Source organism: Nicotiana tabacum, chromosome 20 (assembly GCF_000715075.1).
Source record: "Nicotiana tabacum cultivar K326 chromosome 20, ASM71507v2, whole genome shotgun sequence".
NCBI lineage: Eukaryota > Viridiplantae > Streptophyta > Magnoliopsida > Solanales > Solanaceae > Nicotiana > Nicotiana tabacum.
This window is the reverse complement of record NC_134099.1, coordinates 116,556,130-116,570,310: the sequence shown is the minus strand read 5'-3', so window position 1 is coordinate 116,570,310 and position 14,181 is coordinate 116,556,130. Positions and strand designations below refer to the sequence as shown.

The following is a 14,181-nucleotide window of genomic DNA, read 5'->3' as shown; positions in this document are numbered from 1 at the left end:
ATTGGGTTTGGAAGTTGGCGACCCACTCAACTTACAACGAGCATAAGTGGAGAGCTTTATCTAAGGATAGGTGGGAGGCAAAATACCACAGTATGTGCCGTGCGATCTGTTCCCTTCTTTTAGTTGAAAAAGCACTTTCTCTTTTTGCGTGTTAACCTTGTTATTGTAGGCATCAGGGAGCCTTCCGAGGTGAGGTCGTGTCCCCCTAGGGGGGAAGAAGGATCGCTAGCTTCTGGGCTAAAGAATGATAACAATAAGCAAGAGATACCTTTGTAGGGCGATAGCCCTCGGTGAAAGGCTAACCTGCACCGAGGGCTCGGAGTGGAAGTATTGACTGAGTCTACCGCGCCCATGATTTCTAGTTTTGGAGAGGCGGTTTATCCTCTGTTGTCGCCTTCTTTCTCTGTTGGAGGTACTTTGAGGGATACTCAAAACCCGGGATCATATGCACCGAGCGATCGTGCCTCGGCCGGGGTCAACTTTTTCGGAGCTAGGAGAACTAGATTAGAAGATGTGAACTCGACCTTCGAGGAAGCACATCGGCTTTACTCTGTGGTGAGTTTTTGGCACAGGCATTTCGAATTTCGTGCCTTCCCTTCCTTATTGAGTTTTCTTTTGCAGGACTTCGACAAGCTTAAGTCCGAATTACTTCGTCGTGAGTCCAGGCTACGGAAAGCTCTAGATGAGGAGAAATCCCCGAGGAACCTTTGCGATGAAAGTGAAGTCGAATTGGCATACATACGGTATGAGGCAAGTCGGAGCTCGAATTATGAGAGCTACTTGAAGGAGCAGGTAGTTTTTTGTTTCGAGCGAGCGGCATTCCTCCTTCTAGCTTTCAAAGCTAATGTTTTGTTTGTTTTAGTTTTAGAAAAAGGCAGAGGGCTTGGATCGCCTTTGGGGTGAGGTTGGCCGAGCCAAAATCAAGTATAATAAGTTAAAGGCTCAGGCGGATGCTCAGGCTTCGATGGAGGAGGGCGCTCTGGCCAAGGCTTCCGCCCTTGAGGTTAAACTTCGCTTAGCTCGTGATAATAGCTTGGTTCAAAAAGATACCATTGTGGAGCTCGAGCCTAAGCTCTCAAAGATAAGGTCCGAGATTATGGATGCCCCAGCTAAAGCTGTAATGAGCCGAACTAAGGCTGACTAGAAAGTGGTGCTCTATTTGAAAGACGATGTCGATGCTCAAGCTAAGCTGAGAAAGATCCTTGGCTGCGAATAAAGGAGAAAAGAAAATGTTCGGTGTAAGTCTTAGAGGAAAACCGTTGAGGAGATCCGCGCGAGGGGATTTGACCTCTCGAAAGAGTTGGCGCAGGCGATGGCGGACGAGCATGGTGCTCAGTTGCTTCTATCCGATGCCGAGGATAGCAAAGGTGCGGCTGACGGGCCATAGCCCCTAGGGGGAATGTAGATTTTTCTTTCCGGATCTGCAAATAGCATTCTCAAAGTACATTTGTAAATGGAGCTTGTATTTTTTTGCATGTATGTATAAAGAAGAAACCTTGCAATTTTGTTTCTCCTGCATTTCTTTTGCCTTGATTTTAGCCAGAGGAATTGGTCTTTGGGCTGAGGGGATTCCTTAGATTCATGCTCTTACGCGCTTTTGCTCTTAGGTCTCATTGGACTGGCCCGTAGGCTTTTACGCGCTTTTGCTCTTAGGATTATTTAGGCCAACTGTTTTGGGCTCAGTCCTCGAGTTGGGAATCGACTCGAGCTTATTTTACTCTCAAGTTGTCAAATTTTAGGCTGGCGATAGTGGCTCTTACTCTTTTGGTCGATGCGACCTTTTAGTATAGGCTGGCAATAGTGGCTCTTACGCTTTTGGTCGATGTGACCTTTTAGTGTATATAGGCTAGCGACAGTGGCTCTTACGCTTTTGGTCTATGCGACCTTTTAGTGTATGTGGGCTGGCGACAATGGCTCTTACGCTTTTGCCCTTAGGCATATTTAGTTAACTATTTTGGGTTCAGTATCCGAATCGAGTTACGACTCGAGCTGATTCGACCCTTAAGTTTTTGAATTGCAAGCTGGCCCTTAGGCTCTTACACGTTGGGTCGGTACGACCTTATATATATGTAGGCTGGCGACAGTGGCTCTTATGCCTTGGGTCGATGCAACCTTTTATGTATGCTTTATTTTTCCCTCAATAAGTATTTCTTGAAATAGTGTTTGCTTGACTCTTCGACGGTTTAATAAAAAATCTCGATTGCGAGTCATTATATGCCGATGATAGAGCACCTTGGGAGGTTTGGCTCAGAGGCTGAGTATTTCGAAGCCAGTGTTTAAAAGCTGACATGGTCGAAGATCTTTTGCCTATATCAAGGGTAGCCTGTTTAACCGGTTCTTTCCGAAGTATATTCGAAGTAATTTAAAGTGTGTGATTTATAGTGATGGTCGGGCATCCCCGGGATGCGTTAGTTTGGCTGGTACAGCCATGTGACCGGAGTTATTTGTATTTGGCCGGAGCCTTTAAGTCCCGAGTGAAGTAGTTTCGGCGTATATATCGAGGATATTCCCTTTTAGTGGTCCTACAAATTCGATATATAGTCGAAACTTTGAGATCGGGTTTACACCTTTAGTAAGGTCTTACAAGTTTTACATGCCTTTGAGGTCTTACAGTTTTGGATACTTGGTACAAGTATGGTTCATGCCTTGCTTGAGGTCTTACAGATATTGTTGTTGCCTTATGTAGGTCTTGCAAGATCGAGGTTGCCCACATGTGGTCTTATGGCCTCGTGTTTTGATAAGTCAATGGAGATGGCGATTGACGGCACTCCCAGAGTCATCGAGGGTTTCTTGGCTCGGGATCCATTACTTGTAGACTCGGTATTACCTCATTGAGGGGTTACAATTTTGGAGTTCCCGACCCGGAGGTCATGTGCTCTTTAGTATTTGATGCCAGTCCCCAAGTGTTAGGGATGTTTTTGGCTCTGGAGCCACATTGTGATCTTGATGTTGCCTCATTGAGGGCTTATGAATTAGGAGCCCCGACCTAGAGGTTGCATTGTTTTAAGTAGTTGACGCCAATGTTTGGGGTGCCTTTCGGCTTTGAGGCCATTTTTTGCAAAAATATCGAGCTTCCTCGAGATGCGAAATGCTTTCGGGAAGTATTCTTTGATTACTTGGTACAAGTATACATGTTTTTGCTGTTGTGGGCTCGGTTGCTTCTATGTGTACACGGTTCATTCGACCATTTGGCCCGGTACATTACTTTCCTATCGAGCCCCCATTTGGCGTATCTTGGCTTCTCCGAGTAGGTGACCTTCTAGGGGGATGCCCCCCAATATTTGAGGTTGATTGCAAAACAAGCCTTGATCACTTGTTGGATCTTCCTTAGATAGCATGTAGGTGTTGCCTCGTTAAAAACCTTGCCGGTAAAACCTTTCTCGGGATAATAACTTGGTCTAAGGAAAATAGTGCAATGGATGCTTTAAAACCTTAAGGTCTTCGAGTTGGAGAGTGTTTTGGCCGTTCCGATCGGATACTTGCACTCAGATCAGCATAGAATATAATTAAAAGAGAGAAAATACGGTCATACCTTAGCGTACAGTGTGCCGGCGATATTTTGGACCCCGATACGTTTTAGTCGCCTATGATGAGGATGCGGTACGATTCCCTGCTTTGCTTAGTCGAGGATAGTTGGGAGTGTAGTTTGTTATTGCTATTTTACTATTTGCTTATCCTTTGACTCCTTTGAAGTTGGAGGTATCGGTGCCCGAGCCACATCGTGTACCGCGAACATTTCATTCGTCGCATGTTGTTCCCCGTAGATGGTCTTAATCCCATCCTTTGTGGGGAATTTTATCATTTGGTGGAGGGTGGATGGTACTGATCCCATGCAGTGTATCCACGACCTTCTGAGCAAGGCGTTGTACCTCATGTCTCCCTCGTTGACGTGGAATTTGGCATTTTGGATTGTGCCGGCCACGTTGACTGGAAGGGTGATTTCCCCTTTTGTTGTTTCGCTCACCATGTTGAATCCGTTGAGGACTCAAGAGGTGGGTACAATTTGGTTAAGCAGTCTGAGCTGCTCTACCACCCTCGATCTGATAATGTTTGCCGAGCTTCCTGGATCCACAAGTACACATTTAATCTGAAATGTATTTACAAGAAAAGAGATTACCAGTGCATCGTTGTGGGGCTGAGACAAGGTCTCGATGTCTCTGTCGCTAAATGTGAGGGCATCCTCGGGTATATAATGCCGAGTTTGCTTCTCTCTGGTGATGGATATTTTTGTTCTTCTCATCATGGGCTCTTGTGGGGTCATCGATGCCTCCCAGGATAATGTGGATTACATGTTGTGGCTCATTCGTTTTCTTCTTATTGGACGCCTCTCTTTCTCGGAACTGGTTTTTGGCTCGATTGATGAGGAATTCTTAGAGATGACCTTTATTGAGTAGTTTGGCTACTTCCTCTTGAAGGTGGTGGCAATACTCGGTCCTGTGTCTGTGTGTGTTGTGAAACTCACAAACTAAGTTATGGTTTCTTTGTGAAAGATCTGATTGCATAGGCCTGGGCCACCTGGTGTCTCTGATTTTATTAATGGCAAACATGATGTTTGATACATCTACGTTGAATTTATATACCGACAAGCGAGTTGCCTCTACTGGCCCCGTGTTCCTGTCGAATCCGGCTCTGTTGTTGAATCCTCGAGGGTTTTGAACTTGGTCCATCCTTCAGCCATTGTGGGGTATGTTATGCCTTGGAGCGTTTCTCTTGTCGCGGTGTATGGCTGGTACCTTTCCTTGTTTTGCTTTAGCTCCTTCACCAAAAGCCTGCTTGGGTATACCGAGCCAGAGGGCTCCCATTTGGTCATCCTCGGCCCTGATTTTTGTTTGATATTGATTGTGAATGTCCGACCAGGTCACGGCGGGATATTCGACCAGGTTTTGTTTTAGTTGTTTCGAAGCCACCGATCTTTGCTCATTCAGACCTTGAGTGAAGGCCTGTACTGCCCAGTTGTTGGAGACTGGTGGTAGTTCCATCTGTTCCATTTGAAAACGAGATACGAACTCTCACATCATTTTGTTCTCCCTCTACTTGATCTTGAAGACGTCAAATTTCCTTGTTGCTACTTTGATGGCACGGCATGTGCCTTTATGAAAGAATCTGCCAGCATGGCAAATGAGTCTATGGAGTTAGGAGCTAGGTTGTGATACCACATCATGTCTCCCTTCGAGAGTGTTTCCCCGATCTTCTTTAATAAGACAGACTCGATCTCGTCGTCCTTTATGTCTTTGCCCTTCACTACGCAAGTGTAGGTAGTAACGTGCTCATTGGTGTCTGAGGTCCCGTTGTATTTTGGAAGGTCTGGCATTCTGAACTTCTTTGGAATGGGTTTTGGAGCTACTTCCTCTGGGAACGTCCTTTGTATGAACTTCTTTGAATCCCCACCTTTCAGGATCGGGGGTGCGCCCAGAATTTGGTCGACCTTGGAGTTGTAGGTCTTGACCTTTTTGTCATTGGCTTCTATCTTCTTCTCGCCCGAATCGATCCTCTTTATGAGGTCCTCGAGCATCATTACAATGGCAGGTTCGGCTACCGACCCGTTGTTGCTTGACCTCTTCGGTACCTGCTCGGTCAGGGTAGCTGTCCCTGGCGCAACCGTGCTAGGAATTTTCTGGTGACTTTGTAGCTAAGCAATCACTAGTTGTTGTGCCTGCAACATTTCAAAAATAACGTGAAGGCTAACCTCCCATTCTTCCCTAGCCGGGGTTTCATGGGCTTCTTGTTGGTCTCCTTGGTGCACTTTCCTGTTAGTATGGGAGCTTACATCGATGTGTTGAGCATCGGGTGAGACCACGTCCACGGAGATCGGTTCTGCGCGTTTTCAGGGTTTTGCGGTGGTACACCAGCACCTGGAACATCTACACCATTTTTCTCGTGGTTCTCAAGATTGTTGTTTACTGATTCGGACATTTTGACCTGAAATCAAAGATCTTGGGCAAGAAAAATTGTGAAAGATAACTTGCGTTATGTAGTTAAACCAGCAAGAAAATAATCACTATTATTTTTAGCCCCACGGTGGGCGCCAAACGTTTTACAGTGAAAATGGTTTTAACCATTAAATTTGATTTAGTGGTTCTAAAAATACGTGATCTATTTTTATGCTAGTTGTAAGGCAGTTGATGCTATGTGAAAGACTAAGAAATGAAATAAGAGCTTAAGAACGAGGTATTAATCAAATTGAATCGCTATCAATCAGGGCCTCAAACTTGCCTATTAGAGAACCTCGGGGTCGAGTCTGAAGCTCGGATGGGAGCTATCGAAGGCGGTCAATGGCGAATAACATTTATGAATAGATCAAAGGCGGCTCTTTATGGCCAATAATAAGCAATAAATAATGAACAATAAATAGAACACAATAAATATGAGCAATAAATAAGATAACGAAACTAAGAGAATATGTTAAAGAGCAGAGAGAATGTTCTTGAATATTTAGTATGGACCAACAGATGTTTACAAAATGACAAGGATCCCCTTTATATAAGAGGGGGAATCCCAACATAGTACAAGTGAATTTATTATAAAGATATGGAGATGGGACAACTAACTAATGCCACGATACGGGCTCAGACTAGCCTGTCAGATTTTGTCGGCTCTAGCTCCATGCCTTAGGAACTCCCCATTTTCTTCCCGTAACCGTCGGCCTCATACTGTCTAGAGGTCGAGTGTCAATGGCCCTCGAGGGATGAAACTCGGCCATGATTTCGTGCCTTCGAGGCGTCACAACAATGGAAAATTGGACCCTCTGATTTTACTGTATACAGTTTCAAAATTCATTGACCTCTTCTTTGTCACAAGATCCTTCATAAACTTTGCATAACCGGCCATTTTCTCCAAAGCTCCAACTAATGGAACATTGATTGAGAGACTCTTCACCATTTGAATTAATTTCTTGAATTTATTCTCACCATTTTTCTTGGTAAGTCTTTGAGGGTATGGAGGTGGAGACATAGTCAATGGTGCCTTAGCTTTTGCACTATCGGCTTCAGTATGTCAATGATGCGATCTCTAGATGGGTTCACCTCCTCTTGAGTCCCTTCCACACTATCATCAATAAATCCGAACCTCGTCATTTGATTGCACCACATTGTTCGGGACCTCTTCTTCTTGCACCACTTGCTCATTATCCACAAGTTGCCTTTAACTTGAGGTGGGTGCATTCCCACCTCTTCCACTTCTTGTAGTAACGTCCATGGCAAGCCCCGTGTTGTTTCCACCCTTTGGGTTTACTACTGTGTCACTTGGTAGTGCCCCCTTAGGATGAGAATTTAGAGTTTGAGAGATTTGTCACCATTTGCACTTCTAAGTTACAGATTTATGTGTAGTATAAGGCAAGTTGGGCATCCGAATGAGCATTCTTTTCCATCATTTGCTTGAACATATTCTCAATACGCCCCATCTTACTATTTGAAGAACTCGGACCATGGGAAGGATAAGAAGGCGGGTTGCTCGGTTGTTGATAGATCAGGGCCTTTGAAAACCCGACCCCCGGTTGGCTTGATTATTGTTCCATCCGCCTTGATTGTTCCCCCCCCCCCAATTTCCTTGATTATTTCCACTCAAATTTCCTTGATTGTTATTGTTATGCCAAATTCCCTTGATTACCACTATTCCAATTTCCTTGGTTGTTTGAATTCCAATTGCCTTGATTGTTTTGATGTCTCCATTGTTGTTGGTTTGGGCTTTGAAAGTTGTTTATTTGCCCTTGAAATTTGTTCACATATTGCACCTCCTCTTCTTATTCATTATAAGAATCATCTTGATCAAAATCACAATCCTCTTGCACATAATTCTCCACTCGATTTTGCACTTGCGGACCCTTGGTCCTCTCTTGTATACATTATGTTCACCTCTTCCATGGAATTGACTTGCTTAGGATTTTGCACATGATGAAGTTGAGCCTTTTCTAGTTGATTCATGGTGGTAGTCAATTCGGCAATGGCTTTCCATGGTCATGCAACTCTTTATGGAGGAAGATCATGTTCGGATCACCTTGTGGAACATTAGCCCGGGATTGGCATGCCGATGATGTTTCCATCATTTCATCCAAAATCTCACACGCCTCCGTATAAGGCATAGTCATAAAGTTCCCACCGGTAAGTTGATTAACTACACATTGGTTGGTTGTATGAATCATACATTAGAAGGTTTGTTGAATCATATTTTCCATCATATCATTGTTGGGACATTACTTGACCATTGTTCTATACCGCTTCCATATCTTGTGTAGTGGTTCATTGGGCTCTTGCTTGAATTCCAAAATCTCATCTCTAAGTATAGCCATATGCCTGAGAGAGAAGAACATAGCAATAAATTTCACTGCCAACTCATTCCAAGTACAAATGGAATGGTTCGGTAGTCGTTCCAACCAATCTAAAGCTTTCCTCCGTAGAGAGAAGGGAAAAAGCCTTAGCCTCAATGCATCCTCAGAGACATTTATTAGATTTCTCCCCCAACAAGTGTCCACAAACCCCTTCAAATATTTATATGCATTTTGACATGGAGACCGGTGAAGAAACCTTGTTGCTCTAGCAAAGTGAGCATCACATTGGTGATTGAAAGTTGCACGTGCTAATACAGGGAGGGACTATTGCACTAGCATATCTTTCATTGGGTAACACTCGCTGTGTAGCCACTCTTGGTGGAGGTAGGGGTGGAGCGGGGACATTGTCATGAGGCACTCGGCCTCTTCTATTGGCTGGAGAGGTTCAAGAGGAACCTCATCAACTTGCTCATCGTCGACGTCCACATCCCCCAAAGGCATATTTTCGAGTTCATTGTTTGCCGCCATAATTTTACCTAAAATTGTTTCACACAACTTAGTAACAACAAAAGGAAAAGAGAATATTCCAAAAATAAACCCAAATATATTGCTAACACTATTTTAACTCCCTGACAGTGGCACCAAAAATTGATGACGTCCACAACACACCTTAATGAGAGATATGATATGGTCGTATGCAATAATAAATACCCAATTAATACTCGGGGTGGAATCCACTAGGAGTCATGGGGGGTGTTAGAGGTATATATTTGAAATAAGCAAATGGGTTATCTAGATTGCACTTCCACAACAGATATTTTTTTCTACTTCTAATGTTACTCTAATGAATGCAAGCTAAAGAGAATAGACTAGAAATAAATGTTTTTAAGGTTTTTTCAAATGGGTAAAAAGCCTAGGGTTATGGCCATAACCTAGGTGATTGTCTAATTGGATAAAGACGTTAATACTTGTTTTGTTGATTGGAGAATATTATAGCTCACAACTATACATTACCCACTCAATATCTCTTGGTCAGAGAGTGATTTTGCCAAATTTGCCTTTCTCAAGTCCAAATGGGTATCAACTAACACAGTTGATAATAGCTCAAGTCGGGTTATTATTATCTCTAGGTTGAACCCTTAATTGGATTAATCAGTCTCTCAATTGACCCAATTCCTTGTTAGCTAAGTTATCCTAGACTAGGTCCTTTTTTTCTCAAATAGAGACTAAGTCAAATAGGCATGAATCAATGTTTGCAACCATTAATTCTAAAACTGAAGCATGAACTAAGCTAAATAATCAACACCAATCATAAACAAGCACTAAATTAGATACCCATAAGGTTTACACACTAGGGTTGGGTCAGAACCCTAGTAAAAATCTAGCTACCCATAATGCATATTGCAGAAAATAAAGAAGAAAAGCTAATTAAACTCATAATGGAAGATTAAAATGATGAAATATAATGTAAATACACTAAAACATTGTAAAACTTCCTAAAGTAGTAAAGAAAAATGGCTATAGCAACTTTAGATATTCAAACTTTATCTACTTTTATGAAACACGTCTATTTATACAGGACCAAAAATCACGGACAAAAATTCCCCTCGAGAGGTTCTGCGGCCGCACAATTCCATGTGTGGTCCCCAGATTTCTTTAGCTGGCAGGAAAATGAGTTCTGCGGCCACATATTTTTGAATTGCGGACACAAGGTAATCTTTTGCGGCCGCACAAGCACTTCACAAAGGCTGCAGGACTTGGTATTTTAGCATACTCTCCGAACTTTGCATCTTTTTCAGTAAAAACCCAATTCTTTGGTCACACAGTTCATGTGCGGCCCGCACATTTCTGAAAGTCCTATTGGAATTTACTTCTTGGTTTGCGGTCGCAGATAGAATTTTGCAGACGAAAATTTCTTCTACGGACCGCACATTTATGCTTTTGTGCCCTTTATTGCCTTGTACTTCGGAACACTCCTTTTTGTGTCGGATTTCATCTCGGGAGACCAAACTTCCAATATTCCTACAATTTGCACAATTTTATTAGTTTCGGGAAGACAATTCAATACTTTCTGACTGAAACAAAAGCTAAAAGGTGCTAATAAGCAGTCAAAATCTCCACTTACAAACCCTATTGCGTCATTTATCTTGAATACCACTATTTCTTCCCCAACTCTTAGCATGAGTTGCCTTTCCTGAATCCAATATAGCTCTACCCATAGCCAAGAAGGTCTCCTGAAATTCAGAGGGGCCTCTTTATTCTCTTCTATGTTTATCACAATGAAGTCTATCAAGAATGCAAATTTGTCCACCCGAACTAGCACATTTTCCACTATTCCTTCAGGTAAGATTGTAGTTTGATCTGCCAGCTGCAATGACATATGTATAGATCTGATTGCACCTATCTTTCTCTCAAGTTTCCTGAAAATAGACAAAGGCATAAGATTAATAGAAACACCTGAATCAAATAGATTTTTCAACGTTAGTACTTCCTAAAGAGACCGTTATAGTGAAACTCCTTGGATCTCAACGCTTTCGAGGGAGCATATTTTGTAGAATCTCACTACAATGCTCTGTGAGCTTGGCAACTGAAGTCCCTTCCACTTTTCGTTTGTTGGACAATATCTCTTTCAAGAACTTGGCATATGCTGGCATTTCTGAGAGTAGCTTCATGAAAGGTAGGTCAACATACACCTACTTTAGCACTTCTAGAAAACACCTAAATTGTCTGTCCAGCTTCTCTCTTCTCCGCTTCTAAATGAAAGGTAGAGTAGGCATATATTCTGTCTCCTTATTTGTTTATTTTTCCTTCTTCTTTTTCAAAACTCCTATCTCCCTCTTCTTCTTTAGATCATCCTCTGGGTTTACCCTCACTTCATCTTCTTGATTTTCATTATTTCTCTGTTACTCTACAATCTCCACTTGGCTTTTAATCAAATCAGTCTTTTGTTTTGAAATGGGGTCTTTCAATACTTGGCCACTCCTCAAAAACATCGCATTTATTATTATTTTTGGATTCCTTTCGGTATCAATAGAAAGAGTTCATGGAACCCTCTCATACAATAGATTAGTAATTTGTCCAACCTATTTTTCGAAGTTCCGGATGGTTGTACCATGGGTTTCAAGTCTCTCATCTATCTTAATAACGAAGGCTTTTATTAAATCTTCCATGCTAGAATGATTAGGCTGTTGAGGCCGATATTGTTGCCTTTACTGATTTAGAAAATATGGAACTCTTTGTACCTGGGGTCTGGGATTATTCTGTCACCATGCATTCAAACTACCACTAGGTGAACTCCACGAAAAGTCGAGGGGTGCCTCTTACCCATGGAGTTGAAATTGTTTCCCTCTTGATAGTTTCCTTTGTCAAAACTTCCCAAAGCATTCACGACCTAATCTGTAGTTGAATCTTGACACTCATGTGTTGGGTGGCCCATCCTCAAAAATCACAAATTATTGGTGGTTGACTTTGGACCTTAGCTAAGGTCAACTTTCTGATCTCCTTTGCCATTGAATTAAGTTGAGCCTGAATTGATATATTGGATTCCACTCGATGTATCCCTACTGCTTCTTTTTTTTCATTTCCTTCATCAGGCCATTGGTTTGCATCTTCAAATAGCGCATCAAGAATCACAACAATCTCCTTAGGGTTTTTTCATTATAGGAGCTCCAATTGCATTTCTCAGAGTTTTTTGTGAGGAAGGTGTCAGTCTATCCCGAAAATTCTGTAGTTGAAGCCATAATTTAGTTCCATTATGATGACATTTTCGACTATCTCCTTGAACCTCTCACATGCCTCGAAAATTGTTCATGCGTCCTTTTGGGAGAAGTTATGGATCTCTCTTCTAAACTTCCCTTTTTTTGCCGATGAGAAGTATTTGTCGAGGAATCTTTTAGTAATATCTTCCTATGTCTTGATAGACCCAATTGGTAAGTTTCTACTCAGTGCTCCGCATTATCCTTTAGTGAAAAGGGGAATGTCCTTAAATAGGCTACATCTTTTGATACTCTATAGTACTGGAAGGTGTTCATAATTTCATGAAAATCCATAACATAAGTGTTTGGATCTTCATGCACTTTGCCTATGAAGATACAGTTATTTTGGATGGTTTGCAGAAGATATTTCTTTAGTTCAAAATTGTTTTCTGCATTTGGCGGTGGTCTCACACTTGATAGTCCCTGATTGTATACTGGCCTAGCATATTCTCCTAATGATCGACTATGCCTGGGTCTAACATTCTCAAATTGATCTTCTACATGAGGCCGATTTAGGTTGAATCTCCGTCCTCTGTCCCATTAAAAACTTCATAATCTCCCCTATATGCTACAACAACTGCCCATGCAGTTACTTCTTGTTGTTGGGTTTTCTCCCTTGCAGCCAAATCAACTCCATCATCACCGTTTTTAGCCATGCATTCATGGGTTGAAGATAGGCCTAAGAATTTTTCGATGAATCCTTTTTCTTTTCTAAGTTGTCAGTTGTGTTTCTCTAACTCCGGTTCATAAGGTATTACTTCCTTTGAAGAAGATCGAGTCATACATCAGAAGTTAAACGTTGCTTGCACACACGTGAGACAACGTGAAGACAAGAAAATAAAATTGGTTCCTGAATTAGAACCAAAAACTATTTTGAACAATATTGATTCCCAATCCTCGGCGACGACACCAAAACTTGACTTGTGCAAAACACAAAACAAAGTTAATGCTCGCTAGCCAAATATACTATAGTAAAATTATCGTCTCCACAAGGATTGGATTTAAACAACATTCAAATAATTTCTAGCTTTAACGCTATTTAGGATGATTACCACTTTGATTAGAATGATTACAAACTAAAAATAACTACTAAAACTAAAGGAATTAACAATTGATCACAGAAAGACAAGGGTTGAGCAACACCGGAATAATCAATGGGAGAAATAAGGCTCATGACAGGATAGGTGTGATCACATCCAATTCACACCGAAGTAACGAGTATGAAACGGTCGTTTTAATTATAAAACCTAACGTGAGTCGTGGTCGAATCCACATGGAGTTTAAACTGATGCTAAGTTAAACACTTAAGAAGAGAACCTGAAATAAATAGAATTATCTTTCAAACAATAGTGGAAAATTATTATCTAAATTAACTTTTAAAAGATTGAACTAACTAGTAAACAAATAGAGAGTGAAATATTTTTGGTGTTTCTATCAAATAAGGGAAAAGGCTAGGGATGTAACCTTCACCTAGGTGTAAACCTAGTGGGTAAAGTAAATTTATATTTGTTTGGTGGATCGGGGTGTGTAATAACTCTCAATTCTCAAGTAACCACTCAATACCTCTCAGTGAAAGAGTGATTATGCCCAAATTGGCTTTCTTAAGACCATATGAGCAGCAATCTAAACACTTGATATGAGTCCAAGTGGGATTATCCCTATCTCTCGTTCAAATCCTTTAATCAAAAACTCAACTAGTTCAATTTTCAAAGAGCCAAGTTTTACTAGACTAGGCTCCTCTTTCTCAAGTACGAACTAAGTCAAATAGGCATGAATCAATGTTTTCAACTATTAATTCTAGATATAAAGTATAAAAAAGGCTAAATAACATATATCCAACCAGTAACAAGCATTTATATTAAATACCCATAAGTTTTACAAACTAGGGTTGGGTCACAACCCTAGATAAAATCTAGCACTGGTACTCATAGGTATGGAAAATAAAAAAGAAGAAGTATCTGAAGACATAAAACTAAAATTAAAAGATAAAATTAATAGGTGGTCTCTAATTATAGTCACAAATTACTCAAAATAGCTAAACCTAACTGCTACCACTGCTACAATACAAAAGTTGCCCTAAAAAGTATTTCTCAATTATTTATAGTGCTTTAAAATTTGCTGACAAAAATGCCATTCGGGAGGTTCTATGACCACACAATTTGG

At 41.3% G+C, this 14,181-nt stretch overlaps 1 protein-coding gene across 1 annotated transcript; it reads right to left on the bottom strand.

The window, feature by feature from the left end:
• Positions 1-1,184: 1,184 nt before the first annotated feature.
• Positions 1,185-10,917, bottom strand: LOC142174503 (uncharacterized). The gene is made up of 3 exons (XM_075240309.1): positions 10,830-10,917; positions 10,393-10,720; positions 1,185-1,206 (listed from the first exon to the last, which is right to left on the bottom strand). Exons 1-3 carry the CDS (start codon positions 10,915-10,917, stop codon positions 1,185-1,187), a joined length of 438 nt encoding a protein of 145 aa, XP_075096410.1.
• Between the last annotated feature and the right edge of the window lie 3,264 nt (positions 10,918-14,181).